Raw genomic sequence first — 22129 nt, forward strand, 5'->3', positions numbered from 1 at the left:
AAATGGACTGTTTCTGTGCTGTATGACTCTATGAAATAACCTCATCTATGAAAACAGAGAATTTAACATTTTCTTTCATTTGGTTTTAAGAATGCCATGCATGGCTTTTAAATTGGCCATATACATAAATGACTAATCCTACTTGTTTGAAGGATGCACTGGTCAGTGGCATAATAGCGATGACTTGAAAGAGGCTCGAAGTGTAAAAGCATGGGTAGAAATGGAGCAATAAACAACAGTTGTTTGCAATTACATGAAAGAAAATGAAAACAATGTCAAAATAATTAAGGTAATGCTTTAAGGCTTCATTACTGATTTTGTTCAGTTGCATTTTATAGAGACTGAAAGGACCAGATAATTTCATTACATCACTTGGACCTCTTGTGCAAGATTAGGTTGTAAACAGTTTAGATTTATGTATATTCATGATTTCCCTCAACAGCAGTAGAGAGGATTGTGAACACTGCACCCTGCAGGAGGTGTGCTGAATCACTGAGTGATTTCTGTATTAAAGAATGTATTTACAGAATTCCCAACATTATTGACAATTTCACAAAGTAATGATGGCAAAGATTAATAGCAAAATCCAGGCCATTAAAACTTAAGGAGTAATTTTCAACTTTTCTACTCAATTTATTCCAGAGTGAACTGCCTGCTCATTGTAGAACTTATCGATTCTCATTTTATTTATCACGGGCTATTATGTAACCTGAAGAAAAAGATATGGTGGAGTCGCTCCTTCAGAATGCATTGAGTCTCATTAGAAGTTATTAAACCAAAGTTAGAGACATCAAAGTGTGAATGGCATTGAGAACTAAAGCGACAAACAACAGGGACTTCTGGCCTTTCGCAAAACAATCTTCTGTGTTTAAACTCACCAGTTGTAGGGGTAACTGTACCATGATTAACAAATATCATTCAAGTGTGATGAAAGACAACCTAAATTGCAAGATATTGGTCTTGATTTTGAAGTACAACTCTATCCCTAATGCATTAAGGTTGGGCAGGAACTTTGAAAACAAGCAGTTCGATCCCCAACCTGTCAAATTTCCAGACACACTAACATTAACAGCAACAACTATTAGACTGATGACTCCCCCATAATAAAAGTTGAGAAATAGACAAATATGAACATGTCCACCATTTAAAGGATGTTAACTCATATTATTAATCAGATCACTAACTAATATACTTTTTTTAAAAATGCTTTTCAAAATCACACATGTTAAAGGAAAAATGTGAAGTTTGTAAAAAAATAATAGCACACAATATCTTACACAAGATAAACTCACCCAAACATAGACCCTAAATTCATCCCCATGTTGGCTTGGATCTTGGACTCATTCTTACTTCTCTGACTCACCCTAAGTTGCCTCAGACCTTGGACTTGCCCTCCAATGACACCTCAGACCATGGACTCTCTCTCCAAAGATTTTTCGAATCTTGGCCTTACTCCAGCCTGAAACGGTGCCTTGGTTTCTTTCCACAAAGATTTGGACCTCAGACTCTCCCACATTGTTTCTGATCCCTCCCCCTTCCCAACCCCTCTCTCCCCCCCCACTTTTTCTTTTCTCCTTTCCCCACCAAATCCCCTTATACTTTGAATGGTGGCCTGGAGATTATGTAACTGCACTGGTAATTCAGAGACATTTTGAATTCCACCATAGCTTCTGAGAAAAAATCAGTTAATTGGGAATAAAAAGCTAACATCATTTATGGCAACCCTGCAACTACTAGATTGCTGATTTAAAAGAAAGTATAATATTCTCTCGGAAAAGAAATCTGCATTCATTAACTGGGAGACCCTGTACATGGCTCCAGACCTACAGCAATGTATTTGACTCTTCACTGCTTTCTGAAATGTCCTAATCCAGTCACCCAGTTGTATCAGTTATATCAGCAGAAGAATAAAGCCAGGTAGATCACTCAACATCCACTGTGGCACCGTGACAGAAGTATATCCAGTTTCTCAGGATATGCCAAAATTGGGACAACTGTCTCTTAACTACACATGCAAGCCAAGCTGCAGAAACAGCTTGCAACGGAGGAAAGACATCCCGCAGCCAAAACAACAGATTAAATCTTGGCAGTCTTGCCACATTCAGTTATGAATTGTATTGGAGTAGTAAAGAGTTAACAAACATTCCCTATAATGGAATAGCCCAGCACATCAGCAGCTAACAAGCCTGAACCACTTGTTGTCATCTTTTGCTAGAAGTATTGACTGCATAATCCATCTAGGTCTTTTCTTAAGGTCTCAACTTCACAGAAGCCAATTCAATTTAGTCCAAAGAATTGATGAATGCACTGGATACAAGAAAAAAATCTGAGATCCACCATCATGAAGTGCCTCGAGAGGCTGGTCATAGCAAGCATTAACACCAGCTTCCCAGACAACATCAACCGACTGCAATTCACCTACTGCCGAAATAGGTCTACGGTGGATGCCATCACCCTGGCCCTACACTCATCTCTGGAGCATCTGGACAGTAAAGACACCTATGTTAGACTATTGTTTATTGACTACAGCTCCAACTTCAATATTATAATCCCAAGCAAACTCAGCAACAAACTCCAAGACCTGGGACTCAACACCTCCCTCTGCAAATGGATCCTTGACTTCCTGACCAACAGACTGCAATCAGTAAGGATTGCCAGCAACACCTCTGCTATGAATATCCTCAATACATGCCCCACAAGACTATGTTCTCAGCCCCCTTCTCTACTCCCTATACATTCATAACTGCATGGCCAGATTCTGCTCTAACTCCATATAAAAGTTTGCAGATGACACCATCATAATGGGCCGTATCTCAAATAACAATGAGTTGGAGAACAGGTTAGAGACAGAGAACCTAGTGACCTGGTGTCATGACAACAATCTTTCCCACAGTGTCAGCAAAACAAAAGAGCTGGTCATTGACTTCAGGAAGGGGGCCATGCACGTGCTGTTGTTTACGTCGATGGTACTCAGGTCAAGAGGGTTGAGAGCTTCAAGTTCCTAGGAGTGAGCATCACAAATAGCCTGTCCTGGTTCAACCATTTTGATGCCACAACCAAGAGAGCTCACAAGCGCCTCTACTTCCTCAGGAGGCTAAAGAAATTTTTCATGTCCCCTTTGACCCTCGCCATTTTTATCAATACACCACAGAAAGCATCCTACCCAGGTGTATCACAGCTTGGTATGACAACTGCTCTGCCCATGGCTGCAAGAAACTGCAGAGAGCTGTGGACACAGCTCAGCATATCACAGAAACCAGCCTCCCCTTGCTGACTCGGTAAAGCAGCCAACATAATCAAAGACCCCAGCCATCCCAGACCCTCTCCCTTCTCTCAAGGATAGCTTCTATCCCACTGTTACAAGACTATTGAATGGTTCCCTCGTACGATAAGATAGACTCTTGACCTCACAATCTACGTTGTTATGACTTTGCACCTAATTGTCTGCCTGCACTGCACTTTCTCTGTAACTGTAACACTTTATCCTGCACTCTGTTATTGTTTTACCACCTCAATGCACTGTTGTAATGAATTGAATTGTATGAACAGTATGCAAGACAAGTTTTTCTCTGTATTTCGGTACATGTAACAATAATAAATTAATTTACCAATATTTACCAATTCACAACTGAAAAGTTTAGAACTCTGTTTTAAAACTAGCTTTGATTTCTGTCAATTTTTTCCAGTACCTGTGCAAGACTACAACAATGCATGAATGTGTAAAATTGTCCAGGTATGAACCCTTCTATAAAAATATAGGAAAAATTCTAATTTGGACAACAACTATCCATCAGTCTACCCTCCAGTCATGACTGACTATGCTATTGTGGTATTTATCAATAGCCTTATACTTATTTTGTTTCTGGATAAACTGAATCCAGATCTGACTGCAATCTTAGTTCAAACATGGACAACAGAGCTGAATTCCTAAGGTGAAGTGAAAGCCGTTGTTATCAAGGTAGCAGTTTCTATATGTGGCATGAAGAAATCACTGGTGAAACTGAAGATTCTCCATATGATTAAATTATACCTAAGAGAAGGGAGGATGCCTGTAGCTATTGGCCAATCATCTCAAATGCATGACACTGGTGTGGAGGTTTACAGGGCAATGTTCCAGACCCAACCATTTTCAGACCCAATCATTCATCATTGATCTTCCTTCCATCACAAGATCAGAAGCAGGGGTGTTAACTAATGATAGCACAGTGCCCAATTTCACAACTCTCAGATAATGAAGCAGTGAATGCCTGCCTTCATAAGTCCCGGACATCACTTAAGCACAATCTGGAAGTGGCAAGACATATTCAAGTACCAGGCAATGACGGTCTCCAAGAAGGAAATCCAACCACTGGTCTATGATATTTAATAACATTACCATCATTGAACCTCCACCATCAATACAGATGCCTTAAACTTAACTGAAAGCATTCCACAAGAATCACTAGCCAGTATCTCAAGAATTATTTTGGTAAACTCCACTTTGCAAATTGATCAGCAAGGAAGATTTAAGTTGGAGAAAGACCAGGCAATAAAGACTCTTCACCTAATGAGAAGGTCAACGATGAAGAGAAAGATGGGAAACCCAAAGGATGGCCAGAGGACTATTTTGCTTATTGTGTTTTAATCAGAATGTTCAGATGTCACATTTAATACTGCTGTATAATCTTATTCCTTCCATAAACAACACTGAAAACCTTAATCCAAGTTTTGACCATCAAGATGTATCTCTACTTTCCATGTCTATGAAATGGAGATTGTAATGTCATCATTCAGTCATGAGCACATAAGATGGTTTGCACAAAGAACATTATAATGTGCTGCATAAACAGAATCTTAAAAATAATGAAACACCCATGTGAAAACCCTCAATGATTAATCACATCTATCTTTTTAAATTGCTAACACTTTCAAGTTTGGCTACTTCACGGTAGAAAGTACTGTATTCATTTGATCAGTATTCCATTCAAAGCTTTATACAGTGCTAGGAAGTTCCAGGATTTTGCCACAGCAATGACGAATGAAATCATGATAATTTGTACCTGGGGGAGAACCACAAACAGTTCTCCTCCAGGACTAAAGATTAGTGCCCGGAGGAACACTAGTGTCCCGATAGGTCTGTTGTCCATCTCTAGATAGCAGACTTCACAGGTTTGGTAGGTACTGTTGAAAAACCTTGGCAAAATGCTACAGTAAATCTTGTAAATGATACACATCACAATCACCTTGTGCTGCTTTCTCATTGAACTTTTTCAATATGCATTCAACCAAGCTAGAGGAGACTATTCCATCAGATCCTAAGGTCATTCACTTGAAACATTAATTTTGTTTCTGTCACCTCAGATGCTGCCGACCTGCTGAGCATACATATTTTCAGTTTTTACTACTCATTTCCAGCATCCACAGTGTTTTGTTTTGGTATTTCACCACTCCCCGGATTACAGATTACAGGAAGTGAATCAGTCACATCCTCTTATATGAGCAAATTACTAAAATTTCAATTGCACAGCATCAAAATCCTTGGACACCTTACTAAAAGCATTGTGGACCCAGAAAACCTCTGAAGGATAATTAAGGCTGAGCAGCAATGGTAGCTTAAACTGTAATATATTTTTGTGGAATAGCTGCATGCCAAAAGTGAACCAAAAAAAGGAAATGTAATAATCTATCAATAGATAAAATACTGACAATCAACTCATTTCAAGATAAGGACTCTTCTATATCAGTGGGAAATTCATCATATTACAGTAATAAAATCCCCGCAAATTCAGGAAATGTAAGAAGAAAAATATATACATATACATAATTAAAACCAGGTGGGGCATACCGTAAAAACTCATCATCTGTCTGAGGTTTTTGACATACTTTTAATCTTTCTGCTTCCAAAAGCTTTGAGTTAAAAACCGCTGTCGTAACCTCATCTTCAAGACCTGAAAAATAACAAGGAGTTATTTTCACCTCCATTGACAAGCCCGTAAACGATCAGAAGATAAATACTATAGAACCCAAATGCCTCTATGTAAACCTGAAATCAGATGAGGATAAAAGAAGTTAAAGGCTGCAATGCTTTTGACTGAAAGAGACAATCCACTCAGCAGGTGAAAGTACATGCCTCAAATATAACCAATCTGTTCAATCCCTCCTGATCAGACTGGATTCTATGTCCTGGCCTTCCATAACCAAAGGTCTTTCATTAGAATATGCGAGAGATTAATCTCAATCAGCTCTGAAAACTTATGCTGACCAACTGGCCGGAGTGTTCAAGGACATCTTCAACCTCTCACTACTGCGGTTGGAAGTTCTCTTCAAAAGGGCAGCAATCATACTGATCCCCAAGAGCATGGAGAGCTGTCTCAATGAGTATCACCCGGGAGCACTCACATCTACTGTGATGGAGTGCTTTGAGAAGCTGGTAATGGCTAGAATTAACTCCTGCCTGAGCAATGACATGGACCTGCTGCAATTTGCCTACCACCACAACAGGTCAACAGTGGACGCAATCTCACCGGCTCTCCACCCTGCTTTGGAGCACCCAGACAACAGCAAAACATACATCAGGCTGCTGTTTATCTATTACAGTTCAGCATTCAACAGCATCATCCCCTTAGTATTGATCAACAAGCTTCAAAACCTAGGCCTCTGTACCTCCCTCTGCTACTGGATCCTTGACTTCCTTATCAGGAGCCCACGCTCAATGCGTATCAGTAATAACATCTCCTCCTCGCTGACATATGTCAATGATAATAAACTTGATTCTGATTCTCTATTTTATATCACACTAACTTACAGTAACTCAATTATATTGTCTTACTGAAACTAAATCCATACTCTTCTGGGCTTTTGCAATGATGACCTTCCATTATTTGAGTTTACAAAAACAATAATTTTTATAGGTAGCACCTTGAACAGATGATCCATACCAAAACCTTCAAGCACTGCAAAATGAGGTCTTACCCCAAACCATAAAACATAATGGGGAAGTTGGTCTGGAGTGCCTTAAAGGAGAAAACAGAGGCTGAGAGGTTTAGGAAAGGTTTCCAGTGCTTAAGGCACAGACACCAATGGTGAAGGTTCAAGCATCCAGAATTGGAGCAGAGCTCTCAGAGGAAGGTAGGCCTGGAGTGTATTCAAAATATGAAAACAAAGATGAGAATATTAAAACTGAGGCAGTGCTTAACTGGGAGCTATTGTGGGTAGTTAGTTCTGAGTGGATGATATTTGGTGTGAGTTAGGACACCAGCAGCAAATATTCTGGGTGACCTCATGTTTACAAAAAATGGAACAAGGGAAGTCTGTAAGGAATGCACTGGAATAGAAACATCTAAAGGGACAAAGACATAAATGAAGGTTTCAGCAGCAGATGAGCTGAGGTAGTCATAGACTCAGAGTTGTACAGCACTGAAACAACCCCTTCTGCCCACCATGTCCATGCCGACATCCATGCATCCATCTATATCTTGCCTATTTAAGTGTCCATCTAAATGTTTCTTAAATGTAGTGATTGCATTTGACTCCACCACTTCCTCTGACAGCGAGTTCCAGATATCAACCCAACTCTTTGTAAAAATATTTCCCATCAAATCCTCTTGAAAACTCCTTGCTCTCAACTATGCCCTCTTGTTTTTGATTCCTCTACAACAAAGTCAGGTGATATTATAAATGTGGAAATAAGGAGTCTTAGTAATGGTGCAGATATATGGACTCCAGTTCAACTTGGGATCACAGATGACACCAGTATGCTTCAGTTTTTGGGATACACCAGAGGCATTAGTGATGGAATGATGGCCATGCAATAGTAGAAATTTCTACTCAATCAGTACTGAGCATTGGACAAACAGTTTGGCAGTTTACAAAAAGAGCTATGGTCCAGAGAATTTTGTGTCCTGATGACCTTGCCAAGGGACAGCATGTAGGTAAGAACATAGGACAGTAAAACACAGGAACAGGCCCTACAGCCATGGTGTCTGTGCTGACCATAATGCCAATTGAAACTAATCCCATCTGTCTGCACACAGTCTCTTTCCCACCATTCCCTAGCTGTTTATATGCCTGTCTAAATGCCTCTTAAATAGTGCTATCATATCCGCTTCCACCACTTCCCCCAAGCAAAGTGTCCCAGGCAGCTACCAATCTCTGAATAAAAAACCTGCCTCGTAATTCTCCTTTAAACTTTTCCTCTCCCACCTTAAAGCTATGCCCTCTAGTAATTGACATTTCCGTGCTGGGAAAAAGACTCTATCTGCCCTATCCATACCACTCATAATTTTATATACTTCTATCAAGTAGTCACCCCTCAGCCTCTGACACTTCAGAGAAAACCATCCAAGTTTGTCCAACCTCTCATACTAATAGTCTCTAATCCAGGCAACATCCTGGTGAACCTCTTCTGCACCCTCTCTGAAGCCTCAATATCCTTCTGTAATGCAGCCACCAAAACTGGACACAACACTCCAAATGAGGCCTAACCAAAGCTTTATACAGCTGCAACATGACTTGCCAACTTTTATACTCAATGCCCCAACTGATGAAGGTAAGTATGCCACACACATTCTTTACCACTCTATCTACTTGTGTTGCCACTTTCAGGGAGCTATGAACGCACCCCAAGACCCCTCTGTACTTCAATGCTCCTAAGGGTCTTGCCATTTTCTGTCTACTTTCACCTTAAATTTGACCTCCCAAGTCCAACACCTCTGCATTAAACTTCATCTGCCATTTCTCTGCCCAGATTTCCAATTGGTCTATATCCTGCTGAATCCTTCAACAATCTTCCTCACTATCCATAACTCCACCAATTTTTGTGTCATCTGCCAACTTACAGTTAGGGAAGATAATTGGGGAGCGGGTAGGAACACTCAAGGATAAAGGAGGGAACACGTGTTTGGAGGTGGAGGATGTGGGAGGGGTCCTAAATCAGTACTTTCTGCCAGTATTTACCAGGACATGGAGGATAGGGAGATCAGTGTGGAGCATGCTAATATTCTAGGGCATTTTGAGATAAAGAAGGAGGTAATGTTGGGTCTCTTAAAGAACATTAAGGTGGATAAGTCTCCAAAGCCTGATGAGATATGCCCCAGGTATTGAGAGAGGCAAGAGATAAGATTGCTGGGGCCTTGACCGTGTCCCCTCTAGCCACAGGTGAGGTCCCAGAGGACTGGTGAGTAGCTAATGTTGTTCCATTATTCAAGGGAAGTATTCAAGGGATAATCCTGGAAACTATAGACCAGTGAGTCTCAAGTCAGTGGTAGGGAAGTTACTGGAGAGGATGCTGAGGGATAGGTTTCTGACCATTTGGAAAACCATGGCCTAATTAGGGATAGTCAGCATGGCTTTGTGCAGGGCAAGCTCTGTGTTACTAACTTGAGTTTTCTGACGTGACAAAGGCGACTTATGAAGAGAGAGCTGTGGATGTTGTCTGCATGGATTTTAGTATGGCATCTGACAAAGTCTCTCATGGGAGGCTCATCCAGAAGATTAAGATGCATGGGATCCATGGTGAATTGGCCGTTTGGATTCAGAATTGGCATGCCCATAGAAGACAGAGGGTAGTGATCAATGGGACTTATTCTGGTGGGAGGTCTGTAACTAGTAGTGTTCCTCAGGTATCCGTACTGGGACCTCTGCTGTTTATGATACATATGTGACCTGGATGAAAACATAGATGGGTAGGTAAGTAAGTTTGCAGACGAAATGAAGATTGGTGGTGTTGTGGATAGTGTGGGAGACTGCCAAAGAATACAGCGGGATATAGATCAGTTACAGATATGGGCGGAGAAATGGCAGATGGGGTTTAACCCGGCCAAATCTGAAGTGTTGCACTTTGGGAGGTCAAATGTAAAGGAACAGTACACTGTTAATAGCAAGACCCTTAACAGTATTGATGTGCAGAGGGATCTTGGGGTGGCTACACAGGTTGATAGGGTGGTAAAGAAGGTGTATGGCATGCATGCCTTTATTAGTCGTAGAATTGAGTTCAAGAGGCAGGAAGTTATGTTGCAGCTTTATAAAACTCTAGTTAGGCCACATCTGGAGTATTGCATTCAATTCCAGTCACCCCAGGTGTGGAGGCTTTGGAGAGGGTGCAGAAGAGGTTTAGCAGGATGCTGCCTGGATTAGATGGCATGTGCTATAAGAAGAGGTTAAACAAATTTGAGTTGTTTTCTCTGGAGTAGCGGAGGCTGAGAGGAGATCTGATAGAGGTTTATAAGATTATGAGAGGCATAGAGTAGGCAGCTGGTATCTTTCACCCAGGGTTGAAATATCTAACACCAGAGGGCATGCTTTTAAGGTGTGAAGGGGTAAGTTCAAAGGAGATGTGTGGGGTAAGTTTTTTTAAACAGACAGTGGTGGGTGCCTGTAATGTGCTGCCAGGTGTGGTGGTGGAAGCAAATACAATAGAAGCGTTCAAGAGGCTCTTAGATAGGCATATGAATGTGCAGGAAATGGAGACATATGGACACTGTGTGGGCAGAAGGGATTAGTTTAGTTGGGCATTTGATTACTAATTTAATTAATTCAGCACAATATTGTGGGCTGAAGGGCCTGTTCCTGTTCTATGTTCTAAGTTCTCGCTTGCTTCCTTTATATTCCTCAAAGGCCCTGTCCGAATTCAGCTTCCTAAAGCTTACATATGCTTCTTTTTGACTAAATTTGCAATATAAGAAACAGGAAGAGGCAAAGTTTAAATTTTTGGGGGACACTAAACGTAATAGTGCAGGCATGAGAAGACAAGTTATTGGAGATGGTTCTCTGAATACAACTGGATGCATAAAAATGCAACTTCACCTCTGTGCTCTGCCCTAACTTGATCATGATAGGTATTAGATGAGGGCAGTGTCATTCAACCATGTCCCAGGATATAGACACATCTAGAAAGTCAAAGAGGGATAGACAGCCCTATTCACAATTACACTGGATTTCATTAGTGAGTTTGTCAAGAGCTGCTTTGGTTATGTGGTGTGGTTGAAAATCTGATTTGAGGGATTCAAACAAGGAGTTAAAGATGAGCAAGAGTTTGGATAGTTACTATCAGTTTAAGTGACTTATTGAGAAAAGGGGACATTATAGTTTTGAAGGAAGGAACATCAAGGTTTTAGTCTATATGGAGACGGGAGCAATGGCAAACAAGATGGAGAGGGTAACAGTATTGAAGAGAACCATTAAGAATTTCAGCAACATGGGGGCTATTTGTTATGTGGAAATACAATTTGTTATGTGGGATGAGCACACAGAGGGAATAACAGGAAACAAAGAAGAAACAAGGATTTCAGGTCTAGACCTGTGGGGACTCATGATATTTGGTCAGGTTGGCCAGTCAAAAGAGCATAGGAGAGACTTGCCTATCTGGATTGTCTCAACTATAGTAAGAACAAAGCCTTGTTGTTTGAAATGAAGGTGAATAATAAAAGGAGCACTTAAGAAAATAACAATGTAGAGAAATGGAATTAGGGATTATCTCCGGATTCCTGGTTGATTATAGACTAACAAACAGTCTTGACAGATGAGGGAAGTGCACAATAGTCCTTTGTGTATCAATCAAGCCAGACTGACAGTGAATTGGTACATCAATTCACAATTCACCATCATGAAGTGCTTTGAGAGGCTGGTCATGCCACGCATTAACTCCAGCCTCTCAGACAACCTCGACACACTTCAATTCGCTTACCGCCGAAACAGGTCTACTGCAGACACCATCTCCCTGGCCCTATACTCATCTCTGGAGCATCTAGACAGTAAAGACACCTACATTAGACTATTGTTCATTGACTACAGCTCCAACTTCAATATTATAATCCCAAGCAAACTCAGCAACAAACTCCGAGACCTGGAAATCAACACCTCCCTCTGCAACTGGATCCTTGACTTCCTGACCAACAGACCGCAATCGGTAAGGATAGGCAGCAACACCTCCGGCACGATTATTCTCAATACTGGTGCTCCACAAGGCTGCATCCTCAGCCCCCTTCTCTATTCGCTATACACTCATAACTGTATGGCTAGATTCTGCTCTAATTCTATCTACAAGTCTGCAGATGATACCACCGTAGTGGGCCGTATCTCAAATAACGATGAGTCGGAGTACAAGGAGATAGAAAGCTTAGTAACATGGTGTCTTGACAACAACCTTTCCCACAATGTCAGCAAAACAAAAGAGCTGGACATTGATTCATGAAGGGAGGCAGTGCACATGCTCCTGTCTACATCAGTGGTTCTGAAGTCCGGAGGGTTGAGAGCTTCAAGTTGTGAGGAGTGAACAACACCAATAGCCTGTCCTGATCCAACCATGTTGATGCCATGGCCAAGAAAGCTCAGCAGCCACCTCTACTTCCTCAGGAGGCTAAAGAAATTTGGCACGTCCGCATCAACCCTTACCAATTATTATCGAATGCACCATAGAAAGCATCCTATCCGGATGTATCAGGACTTGCTATGGCAACTGCTCTGCCCGTGACTGCAAGAAATTGCAGAGTTGTAGACACAGCTCAGCACATCACAGAAACCCTCCCCTCCATGGACTCTGTCTATACTTCTCAATGCCTCAGTAAAGCAGCAAACTTAATCAAAGACCCCACCCACCCCAGACATTCTCTCTTCTCCCCTCTCCCATCAGGCAGAAGATACTAAAGCTCGAAAGAATGTACCACCAGGCTCAAGGGCAGCTTCTACTCCACTGTTATAAGACTTCTGAGTGGTACGCTAGTATGGTAAGATGGACTCTTGACCTCACAATCTACTTCGTTACAACCTTGCGCCTTATTGTCCACCTGCACTGCACTTTCTCTGTAGCTGTTTTACTTTATTCTGCATTCTGTTTTTTTTTTAACTTGCACTACATCAATGCACTGTGTAATGAATTGATCTGTATGAGCAGTATGCAAGACAAGATTTTCACTGTACCTCGATACATGTGACAATGACAAACCAATTCCAACTCCAATTGTCTTCCAGATCCATACATGCTAACATCCCTTGGATTTATCTGTACTTAAATCTATACTGAATAATTTATACAGCATAACCCAATAACTTTATTCATTCTGGCTGATACTAAATTTCCTCCTCTACTACCTTTCAGTCTCTTACCATCACTTACTACATCTTCTTTTGAACATATTCACACATTATTACAACTATTATTACAACCTTACTTTCTTTTACTGTAATGGGCAGCTCTTTACTTTGCTGTTAATCATCCATCCCAGTTATACATAAAAATAAAGACATAAAATGCTGGAAATACCCAGCAGGTGAGGCAGTACTTGTGGAAACAAAACAGGTTAACATTTCAGCAAGTGCTTCCCAAAGTTAAGTAGCCACAAATGCTGGATGAAGTGTTCCATGTTTATCAGATTAGAAGTGAGTAAAAACTGTAGAAAGACATCTGATTACAGATGTGGCACTCATGGCAAGGGATTACCAGGAAAAAGCAAGGGGAAGAGTGTTCTATGAATGGCAGTACTTTTGGGAGCTTTGGAATGCAGCCAGATATTCCTTCCAAGTGTGAATGCAAAAGTCATATTGATCAAAAGTGGCAAGTTCCTCATTTTGTCGATGGAGATTTTACTGACTTCTACAATGCTGCAGTGCCATAACACAAAATACAGGCCATTCTCGGGTAATGAACTGGTTCCATTTTTACAGATGTCAATTTTGTCCATAAGTCAGAACATACACAAAAATCACTTCATATGGTAGCTATACCTCCACAGATTGTAATGAATGACATCAAAAGCACATAAAACTGATAAGAAAGAACAATTACTACAAGTGGAGAGAAAGAGAGGAAACTAGTTTTATCATTGGTATGAACAAATGTATGTATGTCAGAACTTCGAATTTAATAATATTATGAGAGCTCATTTGTATGTATGGCTGTCCAAAGGTGGGGTGTTTGTAACCTGGGGACAGCCTACAGAAATATGTGTTGGCCCTAAAGCCTAACCTGCCATTCAAAATGATCACAGCTGATCTACCTGAGCCTCAATTCCACTTCGTTGACAATCTTCCTCTTTAAGTTTCTCATGTGATCTAGCCTCCAAAACCCTCTGGGGGAGGTAATTCCAGGGATTCATCACCTTGTGAGAAGAAATTCCTGTGCACCTCAGCTTTAAATGGCTGTCCCCTTATATTGTAACTATGTGTCTTTTGTCAAGAGTCTCCCTCTAATGGAAACATCTCAACATCTACCATGTCATGTCCCCTTAAGATCTTATATATTTCAATAAGATCACCCCTTATTCTTTTAAACTTCAAAGAATCTACAGATCTAACTTTTTTAGCTGTTTTTGATTGGATAATCTTTCATCCTAGGAATTAGCCTAGTGAATCTCTTTGGGATTGCCTCCAGGGTTAGTAAGGGAACCTAAACTGTACACAGTACTCCAAGTGCAGTTTCACCAACAGCTTACACAACAGCAGTAATAGTTATGTTTTTAAGCTTCAACACCACAGCAAAGGTGAATATGCCATTTACCTTTAATTACATGCTCAGCAGAATGCTGACTTTTTGTGTTCCATGCACAAATACACTCAGATCCCTCTGTACTCCACTTATTGCTATTTGTTTCCATTTAGATAATAGTTTGCCTTTTGATTCCTCTTATCAAATTGCATAACCTCACACTTTCCTATATTAACTCTACTTGCCAAATTTTTGCCCACTTACTCAACCTACCTATATCCTGTGTCAGAGTGCAAATATCTCATCAAAGCATGCCCTCCCATCTGTTTATATGTTATTAGCAAACTTGGATACCTTACATTCTGCCTGTACTCCAAGTCATTAATATAGATAGTAGATAACTGAGGGCCAAGGACTAATCCTTAGAGTACTCCACAAGTTAAAATAAAACAATTATTCTTACTCACTGTTTTCTAAATGTGATAGCCACCCTTCAATCCATCTTGACATAACTGCCCCAATAATATGAGCCTTTACCTTGTGCATTAGCCTTTTACGTTGCACCTTAATAAATGCTTTCTTGAAATACAACACACACAGTATATATATCTGCAGATCCTGTTGAATCTACTTATTATCTATTCTAGAAAATTTTTCAAACAAGATTTTCCTTTCATAAAACCATGTTTACTTAGTTTGATTGCATTAAGCTTCTCCAAATGACTAGCTACTTCCTCCTTGATTATATACCTCAGCATCTTCCCAACAACATGTTAACCTAACTGGCTTACAGTTTCCTACTTTTTGTCTCTTTTCCTTCTTGAAAAAGAGTGTCACATTCACACTTTTACAGTCTGCTGGCACCCTCATAGAACTAAGTGGGTTTTGAATCAATGGCTCTACTATCTCCGCAGCTGATTCCTTTAAAACCCTTGGATACAGGCCACTGGATCCTGGTGACTTGTCTGCCTTTAGTTTCTTTCAATATATTGTCTCTTTTTATAGGAATTATTGAAAGTTCTTCACTCCTTTTTGAAACTAGCCCATCTGTTATCTTTGAAATATTTGCAATGCTCTCCATTGCAAAAACTGATACAAAATAAATTTAGCTGGCATTTTATTGTTTTAATTCCCTACCCTCACTCTCCAGAGATCCCACTTACCCTAGCTACTTTCTTCCTCTTTTTAAATCTATTGAATCTCTTGCTGTCGGTTTTGATATTACTTTCCAATTTACTCTCATAGCCAATTTTCTCCTTCATTAGCTTTTTACTCTGCTGTTGGCAGTTCCTGAAAAATTCCCAATCCTCTGGTCTAACCCTAGCTTTTGCCACTTTATATGCTTTATTTTTTGATTTAATATTCTTTTTGACCTCCTTTGTTAACTATGGAGGTTTTTTATTATTGAGTCCCTCTTTCTGATTGGGATAAATTTCTGCTTAAAACACCTGCTGCTGTTCATCTGCCAATCTTTCATTTCGTCTCTTTCTCTAGATAACTCGTTTTTCATACCCTTGTAATTGCCTTTATTTAACTTGAAGGCATTGGTTTTGGATCCACGGTATCGCCCTCCAACTGTATCTAAAATTCTATCATGTTATTACCACTGCTACTTGGAAGATCCTTGACTGCATGATCTCTTATTAATTCTATGCAATAGCCATTTCTTGGGTAGGTTCCATAACATATTGCTCCAAGAAACAAACTCTGAGGCACTCCACAAATTCCTCTTCCGCTGTACTACTGCCTGCTTGATTAGTCCAATCAATAGGCAGATGAACATCGTCCATAATAAATGCAATTCCCTTCTGACATATCTTCAATATTTCCCCATTTATGTTTTATCCTATCATGAGGCAACACATTAATGGCCTATAGACCACTCCCACCCTATCTTCTTTACCCTGCTGTTCCTCACTTCTAACTAAATCAATTCCACATGACAATCCGCTGCACCTGTATCCCGACTCACCACTGCACTGATACCTTCCTTTATTAATGATAGCTCACCCCCTCTTCCTTTTTGCCTATTGTTTTGGAATATCAAATAACCTTAAGAGTTGAGCTGGAGACACAGAAGACTGCAGATGCTGGAATCTGGAGCAACACACAGGATGCTGGACAAACTTAGCAGGTCAGGCAGCATCTATGGAGGGAAATGGACAGTTGGCATTTCGGGTCGAGACCTTTCAACTGGACTGAAAGATGGGGGGGGGCAGCCAGTATAAAAAGGTGGAGAGAAGGGGTGGACAGGATAGGTGGATCCAGATGAGGAGGGGTGATAGGCAGATGGAGGAGGAGAGAGTGGAAATAGCACCAGAAGACAGGAGGTGATAGGTGGAAGCGTCAACGGGCTGAAATTGAAGGACTCTGGTAAGAGTGGATGGTGGAGCATGGAATCAGGAGAGGGAGGTGGGGAGGCAGATGGAAACAGTGGGAGACAATGGGAGGAATTTGTGGACGATGGATGGATGGAGTCTAGGAAGAATTGGGTAGATCAGGAGGAGAGAGAAAAGGGACAGAGGGGAAGCAGTTTACCAGAAGCTGAAGAATTCAATGTTCATGCCATCGGGTTGTAGACTACCTAGGCAGAATATGAGGTGCTGTTCCTCTAGTTTGCATTTAGCCTCAAGCTGGCAGTAGAGGAGGCCGAGGACAGACATGTCGGTGTGGGTATGGGGAGGAGAAGTAAAATGGCTAGCAACCTGGAGCTCCAGAAGGCCTTGGCAGACGGGGTGCAGGATCCTAAAATCATGTATCTGCAATAGTTATTAATTAAACTCATTTATTTCTATTGGTGACAAAGATCCGGAGGCAATGTTTCTAAGAATAAGAATACTGCAGGTACTGGTGTTTGTTTGTTTGTTTGCTATTACAGATCTGTGATAAATGGAACGTCCAGTCTTGGGTGCTTGTCCTACCAGTGTCCAACCTTGGGGTGGCATGGGTGTCCCAGCGGCACCCATGAATGTATATGAATCAGGGGCATTCTTTGGCTGGGAATACTCATCTGGGGACCGCCTCTGGAAAATCAGGGATGAATGGGCAGCCAGGTATAGCATCCAGGTCTTCAAGGTGCCCAAAAGTGGACAGCAAGAGCATATCAAAGGCTGCATACATTCCAGTGAGGGACTTAACTTCTTAATTTACAAAACTGTTCTATTTCTGCAAAGCAGAAATGAAGGTTGCAAGAGAAGTTATCTACAGTTCCAGGGATATTCAAGGATGGTCTCTACTTGCCTCAATGAATGCAATTCCAAAGAAAAATGTACTGCTACCTCCATAAACCACCCTGAACTTACACTATATCCAAACTTGAAGTGTTATCTTCCGACCCAGCCTCTTAGATTGGAAATCCTCCAACTATCACAGGGGGTTGTGCTTAGTCCTCGGGACTCACTGATGTCAGGCTTGGTCAGTCCTGCAGCTTCCCTTCCCTATTTGCAAGCCAGTCCTAAGGATCTCAAGGGCCTCCCCCATCCCCAATATATGATTCGGTCCTCTGAGCCACCCCAATGACAGGCTTCATCCTCAATCCTTCTATCACACTGCATGAATGGTGGAAGTGGTCCTCATATTCCTGGCCTGCCCTGCTGAAATTCTGGACTCTGATTCTAGCAGTTATTTGATCTGAGAAGCATCAGGGGCACCTTTAGGAGAGGTACACGCAGGCACAGACAAGGCAGAGAGGAAGTTGTGGTGGTTTTAAGGAATAGGAAGGAAGGAAAAGAGAAAGAGAGGGGGTAGAGGAAGAGAGGGATAGGGAAGAGAGACAGGAGAGGGAAGAGGCAGAGGAGGAGAAGAGAGTGAAGGGAGAAAGAAGGAGAAGAAGGAAGGTGAAAAGATCAGGGTGATATAGAGAGTGAGTTCTAGTATCTCTCTCCAACCCCCACACTCCTCTCCCAACCATCTACCTTTTCAACTTCTTTCTCATTCCATTCCCTCTCTATCCCCCACTTACAAACGTACAAATTAGGAGCAAGAGTGGGCTGCTCAGTACCACAAGCCTGTTCTGCCATTAAATAGTATCATGGTTCATCTGATTGTAGCCTCAACTCCACATTCCCATCAATCAGCAGCAAACTTTCATCACCTTGCTTATCAAGGATCTATTTACCTCTGCCTTTCACCAAGAGCTCCAAAGACTTACAATGTTCAGAGAAAAAAAAGTTGTCTCATCTCCATCTTAAATAGATGACCCCTTATTTTTAACAGTGAACTACTAGTTCTAGATTCTCCCACAACAGGAAACATCCCTGTTATGTCCACCCTGACAAGACCCCTCAGGGCCTTATGTTTCAAGGAATTCCCCACTCACTTCTCTTAACTCCAGTGGATACAAACCCACCCACATCCAACCTCTCCTCATGAGACACCCCACCCATTCCAGATATTAGTTGAGTAAACTTTACCCAAAATGCTTCCAACACATTAATGTCTTTCCTTAGATAAGGCAACCGAAACTGTACACATGGCTACAGAATTCATTATATAATTGAAGCATGACCTCCCTACTCAGTTCTCCTAGTAATAAACAATAATATTGTTGGTTTTCATGATTGTTTCTCCTGCATTCTAGCATTTTGCCAATCATACATGAGGCCATCCAGACCTCTCTGCATCTCTGAGCTGTGCAGTTTATCTTAGCTAGCATGCTTGTTTATTTATTCTTCCTTCCAAAATGGACCATGTCACACTTTCCCCTATTATACGCCATTTGCCAGATCTTTCCCCACTCACTTATATCCCCTTGCAACCTTATGTCCTTTAACTTCCAAAAGCCTGCTTACAGCACCTGTAATAACAGCTTCTAACAAATTTTCCTGTGGCAGATATTAAGCTAATGGGCCTGTAGCTTCTTGCTTTCTGTCACCCTCCCTTTTTGAATAAAGATTAATCACCTGACTTCAATTTACTGAAGTATCTGATAACTACAGGTTTCACATTACAATTATAATGGCGGGGAGGGGGGGTTTGCTCTTCTCCCACTTGTCTGTTCCATTCAGTGCTATGCAGTTGAAAAAACTGGTGTAAATGATATGTGCAACCATTTATGAGTTAACTTACACCAAGTTAGCAATGCTTGATACAGGTGCTTCTTGTCATGAGTGTGATACTGCTTTGGCTTCTGCAATAAGGACATAAGTGATGATATCATTAACTGAAATATGCTCTTTATTGAGCTCTGTGGGGGAACTTGGACCAGGTTGTTCTGGAGTGGCTATCATTTTGCCAGCTATTGTGCTAACTCCCTGATCCCAATCCTCTCATCCCAAATACAAGTCTCCTATTCACATCAACCACACACACCCCCACTGTTACGGACTAGGTTACTATTGGTGGATGTCCCTTTAAGGTAGAGCATTGGCCAGGAGAAGTAGAAACACTGCATTCAATAGGCATAGAACCTTGTAATTTGTCCTGGAGTTGCAGAAGTTCTTCTTTTAACTCATTTTTCTGTTGCTGAAGATCATTCAACTGAATGTTTTTCAGTTCAAGGTTTTTCATATCTGAAATCACACGATGCAGAAATTAAAAATAATTATTTTGTTATATTTACTTGAATAGTTATTTGCCATGTATTTCATTTTTAGAACTTTGGCATGATTTGACTGAGATTCCAGAAAAAACAAGATATTGAACCTACTATGAGACCTTGTTGAGAGAAAAACCGCTGGTCTCAAACTGCTGCATCATTTTCAACACAGGTGCCTATTCTAGCCAAATAATACTTACTAGCAACAAAATGAAGCAATAATATTTTGTGCCTGTTTCCTTCTGAAATATTAACCTTCATGAATTCCTTTTGTTAGCTACCAAATACAGATCCACAATCATGGTCATCTGCTTGTATTGTCTGCTTTGTAAGTAAGAAAGTGGGAAATTCAAAGTTAAAGGACAAGTCAACAGTAGAGTTGCAAAATTGTAATGGTAACAAAAATGTGGGAAGAAACAAAACGGCATCCAAGTAAGGGTCAAAGTAGGGAAAATTGGTATGGTAAAAAGAGTAAACGAAAGGCTCTAAACTTGAATGCACACAGTTTTCACAACATAGATGGTATGAATAGAAACAATGGGAAAGAGCTGCTAAGCATTATACAGACATTATGACTAAGGCTGGGCACTAAATAGTCTAAGGTACATGATGTCATGGAAGGAGAGGTAGAAAGCCTGTTGGTAAGGGATGAGATCAGTAGAATTGTGAGAAATGGTATTCACTTAAGAAGGTCAAGATGTAAAATCAGTTTGGGGAGAGGAAAAGAAACAGCAAAGGAAAGGTCACTGATAGTGAGTTGTCAATAGGCCCCCTAACAGCAATTAGACTGCAGGACAGACTATATAACAAAAAATAATGGGGGTTTCCAAGAAAGATACAGCAATAATTGTGGGTGACTTTAACTTTAAGGTAGATTGAACAAATCAAACTGGCAAAAGAAGTCTGGAGGATGAGTTGCTGGAATTTATTCAATACAGTTTCTCAGCACAATGCATTTTGGAACCAACCAGGAAAGAGGATATTTAGATCTGCTTATGGGTAATGAAGCAGAATTATTTAATGATCTTATTGTAAAGGGTTCTCTGGAAAAGGATAATCATACTTGAAAGAATTGCACATTGTTTGAGAGATAAAAACTTGTTTAGGATATTAGTTTCAGACCTAAAGAAATCAATTGCAAAAGTATAAAGGCAGAGATAGCTGAAATGGACTTGGAAAATACTTTAAAAAGGGAGTAAGTGAACAGTGACAGACACTTAAGATATTTTGTAATTCTCAACAAAATATATTCCACTGCAAAGACTCTACAGGAAGGATGATCCATCAGTGTAAAGAATACAATGTTACAAGGATTGGTATAAGCCAGAACATTGGGTGAATTTTTAGAAACCAGCAAGGATGACTGTAAATGAGAGAAAATAGATTATGACATAAACTAGCAAGAAATATAAAAATAGACAATAAGAGGTGCTGCAGTAGTTTTTAAAAAAGCAAATGTGTTGGTTGTTTAGAGGATGTGACTGGGAAATTAATGATGGGAAATAAGGAAATTGTAGAGACTGAACAAATATTTTATTATCTTTCTTCATGTATGGAGACACTAAAAGTATTCTAATAGTATTGACAAATCCAAGAGAAAAAGTTGGGAGATACTTAAAATATTCATTATCATTAGAGAAAAGCTACCGCACAAACTAGTAGGGCTAATGCTTATTAAATATCCAGGAAGTGATGGCTGCAGTCTAGAGTCTTTAACAAAGCAGCTGTAGACATAGTGGATGCATTGGTTGTGATCTTCCAAAATTTCCTTGATTCTGTAAAGGTTTGAGGAGATTGGGAAACAGCTCCTATTCACAAAGGAAGAAAACAAAGCAAGAAACTAAAGGCCACTCAGACTAACATCTGTAATAGAGAAAATGCTAGAATCCATTCTAACTAAGTAGTAGCAGGACATTCAGAACATCATAATACAGTCAAGCAGAGTTAACATGGTTTTATGAAGGGGAACTGTGTTTGACAAATTTATTGGGATTCTATGAAGATGGTATAAACAGAGTAGATAAAGGAGTACCAGTAGATTTGATGCATTTGGATTTCCAAAGGCATTTGAAAAGGTGATACAGAAAAGGTTATTGCACAAAAGCACAGAGCACTCTAGGGTCATATATTAGCACAGAGAAAGGATTGGCTAACTAACAAAACACAGAGTTGAGATAAATGGTCATTTACAAACT

At 40.5% G+C, this 22129-nt stretch overlaps 1 protein-coding gene across 1 annotated transcript in view; it reads right to left on the reverse strand.

Moving 5' to 3' along the window:
- The window catches only part of ccdc172 (coiled-coil domain containing 172), a 51545-nt gene that overhangs the window by 1669 nt on the left and 27747 nt on the right, over positions 1-22129 (reverse strand). The window contains exon 5 of the mRNA XM_052027726.1: positions 5825-5927. Coding sequence (XP_051883686.1) covers positions 5825-5927 — 103 coding nt within the window. The remainder of the gene's footprint in view (positions 1-5824; positions 5928-22129) is intronic.

This window comes from Pristis pectinata, chromosome 12, assembly GCF_009764475.1.
Source record: "Pristis pectinata isolate sPriPec2 chromosome 12, sPriPec2.1.pri, whole genome shotgun sequence".
NCBI lineage: Eukaryota > Metazoa > Chordata > Chondrichthyes > Rhinopristiformes > Pristidae > Pristis > Pristis pectinata.